The sequence below is a fragment of the Antedon mediterranea genome, chromosome 9 (genome assembly GCF_964355755.1).
Source record: "Antedon mediterranea chromosome 9, ecAntMedi1.1, whole genome shotgun sequence".
NCBI lineage: Eukaryota > Metazoa > Echinodermata > Crinoidea > Comatulida > Antedonidae > Antedon > Antedon mediterranea.
The window spans coordinates 6,876,499-6,884,043 of record NC_092678.1 but is presented as its reverse complement, the minus strand read 5'-3'; the positions used below and the strand labels follow the sequence as shown (position 1 = coordinate 6,884,043).

At 32.4% G+C, this 7,545-nt stretch overlaps 1 protein-coding gene across 1 annotated transcript in view; it reads left to right on the top strand.

Annotated features, from left to right (window-relative positions):
• The first annotated feature begins 5,397 nt into the window (after positions 1-5,397).
• The window catches only part of LOC140059034 (actin-related protein 2/3 complex subunit 4), a 30,827-nt gene continuing 28,679 nt past the window's right edge, over positions 5,398-7,545 (top strand). The window contains exon 1 of the mRNA XM_072104850.1: positions 5,398-5,513. Coding sequence (XP_071960951.1) covers positions 5,511-5,513 — 3 coding nt within the window. The 5' untranslated portion in view covers positions 5,398-5,510. The remainder of the gene's footprint in view (positions 5,514-7,545) is intronic.

Here is a 7,545-nt window from a genome sequence, read left to right as displayed (position 1 = left end):
CATCACAAACTAACTTTTTTAGTCGCGTGGACGCGACTCTATAGTTCACTATGTCGGTCGGTCGGTCTGTCGGTCTGTCTGTCGGTCCGGTATCACTATGTGTTTTAGCACGCGACTTATGGCTGTTGGCCTTGTTTGTCATCATTTTTGTTTTAAATCTCAATAAACAAGGCTCCGTAGAGATTAGTATCGTTCAATTATGTCACAGAATAATTGTCAAAACTTTCTATGGCAGTGAAATACTTAATTTAATCAGATACTTTTCCCTTTAAGATTAAAAACTACATGAATATAGATTTTATTAAATTCTTTTTTTCTCTTCTATTTGTACAGTACTGCTTTCACCTGTCATTCGAGTGCATTCGCCATTAAATCTCCACAGTGTGTGCCGCTAATATCAAAAGATATCTTCTGTAAACTTAATTTAATTTTCTATTCAAAGATAGCTACATTTAACTGCTAAGTGCTATTTCTAAAAATAATATTCGATTCAAAATAGAAATTAAGTAATTTTAAGATAAACATATCTACACAATGTTTATCTGACTGAAACGATAATTTGAAATATTTTTTGGTTTGTATCTCATTATAAAGCCGTTTCATTTGTACACTAATATAAATAATATAAATAAACTGTATTCATACATGATATTAACAATCGAGCAAGTTTTTTATTTTATAGAGTTACATAAAATAAAATAAATGGAATGAATTTTTAAACAATAGCTACAAATTGCAATGTTAACGCTGTCATATCAGGACAGAGTTATAAATACACGTAAAATAAATCTCCAATAGTCATCTGAATGATGGATGAAAATAAGCCTGGACTGTTTAAAACACCTTGGTTGGTCCTATCATTGGACTTCTCTTTTCCAGCTCCCACCTTGACCAGAGAAAAGTCAGAGCCAATACGTATAGTGTCATAAGAGTCAGCAGTGCTGATTTCGAATTCTGATGGGACCCCAGCTCCATTAATACACCCAATATTGCCATGGTTTCCCATCCAAGCCCTAACCGGTCCCAACTTCGCTAATGAACACAGCCAAACACATACACAACATACAAAACATAACATAAATAGGCCTACCAAAGTTTGATTGCTATTACAAATTCATTTGAGTTGAAAAAGTCCTTTAAAACAAACTTAAATGCAGACTAAACAAGTAAACAATTCATTTATTTTTAGTCGCTCACTATGTCGGTCGGTTGGTTGGTCGGTCAGTTTGTCGGTAAACACTAACTTGAGCACGCGACTGCAGCCATGTATATGGCCTTGTTTAATGATAACTTACGTGTTACAAAGATATCTGTTCCTTGATTAAGAAACAATCATCCTAAGGTCATTGTTAAGTGATCATAACTATTAGAGACGTGGACATAATATATTTTCTTAATGAAGACCAGCTATGTCATTTGAAACAGTAAGTCAATTTAAGTAAGTCCATAATAATAAGATACCTATTGTGTCCCATTAGGACGCAACGCAACAATGCATCGCAAGTGTGTTGACCAATCACAAGCGTTAGTTCGGGTGATCCATCTCGTCGTGATTGGTCAAACGCTTTCGACCTTGCGTCGCATCCAATTGCGAAGAAATGGTCAATAATGAATACACGATACGAGAAGCAAACATCGGGGGGAATTGACAATTACAACTAATTATGGTCAGATTGTGATACGAATATTAAAAGTTAAATAGTTACTTTCTTCCTATTTTTAGAAATAACTTGTTTTTCACAATTGCACAGAAAAAAACAACTTTGAACATTACTGATGTATTGATTATAAAACTAATTGTGTTGATGTGATTGGAATAATAACGAAATTGTCTTCTGCTTGTTCTATATTTAGAATTAACTTGTTTTCACAATTTCATGCCACAACAACATCACTGCACATTAATAAAGATGGTTGTTATATATTATATCATTTATTGTTTATATTCACAGATAAAACTATGTATTTCTTTTGAAATTAAACCTTTTTATGAACTTATTCTTGCATTTCTTTTGGTTTATGTTCGGGTTTGTCTAGCCTTTTCTGGGCATACGCTGCTTTTCGCCTAAGCTTGCTAGTCTTTGTTGCTCCAGTCGTATATTAAAATATTTTATTCATTTTCCGACAAGATTTTCAGGTTTTATTAAATTTCAACCCTGCAATTCCCAAAGTACATTACGTTCCATTTCAAGAAAGTTCTCAGAATTCAGAATGATATCAACTTTATTTTTTGTTCAGAAAGTTATCAACTTTTATTCATAATCCTGAAAGTTAGAAAGAAAGTTTTATTTCAGATTCTAAAAAGTTGCACGCTTTCTTTTTAGAATTCGGCAAACTAAGAAATTAATTTCAGAATCTAGTCTAGAAAGTTATCAACTTTTGTTTCAGAATCTATAGCCTAGAAAGTTAACAACTTCTGTTTTAGAATCTAGTCTAGAAAGTTATCAACTTTTTTTCAGAATCTCGAAAGTTATCAACTTTTGTTTCAAAATCTAGAAAGTTATTAACTTTTGTTTCAGAATCTAGTCTAGAAATGTATAAAGTTTTGTTTTAGAATCTAGTCTAGAAAGTTATCAACTTTTGTTTCAAAATCTCGAAAGTTATAAACTTTGTTTCAGAATCTAGTCTAGAAAGTTATCAACATTTGTTTGAATCTAGTCTAGAAAGTTATCAACTTTTGTTTTGGAATCTCGAAAGTTATCAGCGTTTGTTTCAGAATCTAGTCTAGAAAGTTATCAACTTTTGTTTTTTAGAATTTAGAAAGTTTCTTTCATAATCAAGATAGTTAAAGAAGAAAGTTATCACCTCCCTTCATTTCATATTAGAAAAGGTGACTATTCCTTGCTTTATGCTATGCTTCTATTGTTTAATTGTGATTGTTCATTGCTAATGAAGATTATTTACAACAGCGTTCTAAACGTTTTATTTCGTGGCCTAAAATCCACTCCCCAGGAGTCCCTCGGCGGTCCAACTACTCAGCTACACCAACGTAAAATGAAGACTCGAATGAAGTTATAGTTAAAGTCATTCACACCTCAGCCCCACCATGGTTGGGCTGCGGTAAAACAATTTTAGGAATATAATAGAAGTTGCGTTGTAATTTTGTTTTTGGAAGGTAAAATTGCGTTGATTATCCGAAGACAAAATCAGCACCGCCCGCGATAATTGACCGAAATTTTACATTACAATTGCGTTGATCGAACTTTAGCCGTTTGATCTGAGGTAAGACAATTTTAGGAATATGGACATGTAGGTCCCTGGACATTTTTTGGAGGGTAACAAGCCGCACATCAAAAATGTTTCGCTCCCCAAATTTGGTTGCAAAACGTCGATTTCCAATATAAAGAATATGTATAATTTTATATTGAACAATTATGTGTAATTTAAATATGCAATATGATTAATTATAACATCAGGTTAAGAAAAAAGCAATTTTTTAAACTTACAGAATATGAATGATTTTTCTTTATAATTAGTGATATAAAAGTGGACAGCTCCCATCAAGTCTCTATCAATTGAATTCTACTTTAGCCATCTAATTTTTCAATTACGACTTTTACAAATAAATTGCAGCAATGCATACAAATTAATGAATAACATAAGTATAAGTTTTTTTAGGTAAGGCTTATACAGTGATACATTATTTGACACTGGATCTTAGAATTTGCTTATGGTACTGTATAAAGTATGGATACATTTGAGAATCAGTTATACCGTATACTAACTGATAAACACACGAAAGACAGGTACCTCTTCATAATGGGTTGGCCTATCTAAGGCGTTAATTATTTCGTTAAATTGGACATTTGATTGGACGATTGCTGGCGTGGACTTTTACGCACTATTTAACGATCGTTTAATGGTACTTTTTTTCTCTATGCTAAAAAAATCTTTTCAATTTGATTCAAATGACAAAAATCTATTATTATAAACATTCATTATTTGTATATCATTTGGCCTAAATGGTAATATCCAATGGTAATAATCAACTACCAACTTTTAAAGAAATAGAGGAAAAAAAAGATAACAATTTACAAATCAAATAATAATTTAATCCCAAATGAATTGAGTAAATTAGATTTTAACAATTGGCACGAATAATAATAAACTAACTAAACTCATTAGGTACGTTTGGAGACAACCGTACTAATCATCATAGAAACAATATAGTCTTACATTTACGAGCGCATCGTAGGTCAATTATCGTGTCTGCTCACGTAAACCTGCATACATGTGTACTTGTTTGACGGACTGAGAGCGGTCATAGGTCAAGATTAGAATTGTACGTGTTTATAATGAAGTCGAGGTTATCGCACAAACTAATTTAGGTATGTCTAGGCATCCTACAGTATAGCTTGGTTCTCACTAGGACGCAACGCAAGGACGGAAGCGCAACAAGCCTGTTGACCAATCACAAGCGACAGTTCGAATAATCTGTCGCTTGCGATTGGTCAACTCACTTACGTTGCGTTGAGTCTAGGTCCTAGTGGGAACCAAGCTTATGTGTGCAGAAGTTGAGAATACAACCAGTGATCGACAACATTGCCTCAACATAAAAGGATTTAAGGGTTATGAGTTTAAGAAAGATAAAGATGTATTATTAGTCTACGACTCATTAACAAAGGCCAATTGGGACCATAATTGTATGCCTACTAAATGTTTATTTGTAGTTCAAGTTGACTGCACCACTAATAAGTGTGTTGCCACTGATCAAAAAGTGTTTGCCAATAAAGTTATTATTATTATGATTCAGATTGGAGTAATTCATCTTTGCTGAAAGAGTGCCGAGGTTCCATTGTGTGGGTACTAAGAATTGATGAGCTGTAATTTTGATAAAAGTACAACATTTTGCAATCTGGTATTTTCAACTAGGTCAGATCTTCAAGATCAATCATAAATAGGCCGAGCCTATAAATGCATTATTATAAGTCTTGAAATACTTCATATTTTAAACACTTTTTTTAAAGAAGAATTGAGATTTGTAACTACACAAAACAATGGCTCATTCCCTTTAGGTCATATAATTTGATTTGATTTGTATGAGATAATTGGTGGTTTGTGTATAATTATTGTTTCCGAAGTTTTCCGCAGAGAAAACAATCGCGTTATCTTTTATGATTGATTGAGGATTTTTATTTTAACTTCGAAAAAAGTTCAATTTGAAATATATAAATATATATGTGAATACACATCCATAAGACAGGAACAATTGAGTTCTTGAGAGGGCCTGCTGTATATTTTTATAATACACTATGTTTTTTATCTATATTACAGATTTTAAAAATTGATAAATAAAAATTGATAATTAATAATAAAAATAAAATAAAAGGAGATGCGCGACTGGATGGGGCTGGGGGAGAGATCTACCTTTAAATCTCCCATGACGCATTGCGAACGAGTAAGTTTATTCATGCGTAACGTTTCCGCATGATCTTTTCCTGTGTTTGATTTAACCATCCAGGCCCCCACCTTCTTTTCAAGGCAATAAACAAACGTATTTAACTCCTAAAATGGTAGGTACAGTGCGAGAAGACACTATAAATTGATTTTGCATTGTAGATAGTTTAGTAAAATGGGGGAATTTGCTTCTTTATGAGTACTATTTTGCAAGGAAATCACCGTTTTCTGTGACGTTCAAACCGGAAATCTTTCCTCCCGAAAAATCCACTGCGAGCCGCACCAATTTTTACTTCCGCATCCACCTCGCTAGGCCTAGAAGGAGGCCTAGCCTTCTACTATGTTATAAATATATATAAGTGAGATAAGAGAATAATTATTTGCTTGGATATTGCCTCTATTTTATAGGCCCGGCCTAGATTCATAGCTTTAATAGCCACCTATTTAATATCTATTTTTATACCTCCATGTACTAGCTAGGCCTAGGGCAGGCCTAGTAGTAGTACTAATATTATAATAATAATAATAATAATATTTAATAACTATAATATATTATTATTATTATTATATCTCGAGGCTAGGCTAGCCAAATTTTTTTACAGTATCTCCCGACTATATTACATGTTTTCACACATGCATACGTGAACCGGGAGGAAAGAATAGTTGCGTGCTATTTGATTACTATGATTGGTCAGTTAATACCAGGGTAATACACTCGCATGTAGTAAGAACTCGGAACATTTCGGAACAAATACACAAGCCTCTTGTTGGTGTGTTTTTCTTGCGAGAATTCACAAGGGACCATTGTGAAATCTCGGGAGATTTTCTAAAAAATTGTCTACACACTATGCAAAACCTGGCAACAACTTGTTAAACGTTGTTACATTGTGCAGATGTGAAAAGGATACTGATGTTGGCGCTAATGCAGTTTCGTACCCACCCCTTAAAATTACTCAAAATGATTTCAATACTTCATCTAGCCTACTCACGAGTTGTCTACAGCATTCAGCAAGCATAAAATGGTAAAATATCGATAATTTCTTATTTATAACTATTTTTAATCAATTAATAATTGAGCACCCTTCAGAAATCCATCGCCAGCTTAGCTTCGCGAAAATCATCGCTAGGCCTGCCGATGAAAGTACGGAGGCCTCATAGGGCATCGATCTATAGAGGACGCTGTTATGATCATATTATGGCGATAATCCGTGAAACGGATTTTAAGTTTTTTTCATAAAGAAATATTTTGTGTTTAATTATGTTGTTAATTTTTAGAACTTCTATTTATTTTTGAATATTGTGTGTTATTGTCTTGTCAAATTATATTTTTTGTAAGGGTCCCTAATGATCAGCTTCGGCTGGATGGACCACCCTCATAAAATATTGTTGAAATAAATTAATGAATAGTTGCTTCATTATGTAATGTTTTATTTGATTTTATTTTAATAAACACAACAGGAAAGAAGATAAAAAAGAAAAAATGAAAGACATGAAATGATGTATTCAGTGTCAGCAGAAGTAAAATAAATTCTAGTAATTGATGGAAAACATTTTTATTATAATTATTGTATTACTGTACATTACATTTCAATAAATTATATCTTTCTGTTTTTGTTGCATTTCCTATTTCCATGTATTTGAAGAGGTCTTTCATAGGTGAATAAAAAATGTTAATTAATAATAATATACTTCTATAAAATCTTAAAACAGGGAAACCATTAGCGTTTCTAGTATAGCTAGTGATAACAAATACTAAAACAATTAATCGTCATAGCTTGATTATTGTGTTATAACATTAACAATGTAACTCAGGAATGAAGTACTGTAATTCTTTTTATTCATTTCATTTATTTATTTGACCTACAGAAACCATAATGTAAAATAAACTAAAACAGAGGAAAATTGGTCAGTACTTATATCTTCAAGAGTCAGCAGTTCCTTATTTATCTTCTTTTCTGTGTGAAATTCTACTAGTAAAATGAAAGAACAAATTAAAAACATAACATAATTATGATGATACCCACAATGATGAATACAGCAATTGTATAGTATTTATTTTCTTTATTAAAAATACGAAACGCATGTCGGAAATAATGAAAATTATAATTTTGGTGCGTGCTTTAAACGTTAGTAACTACGCCCTCTATA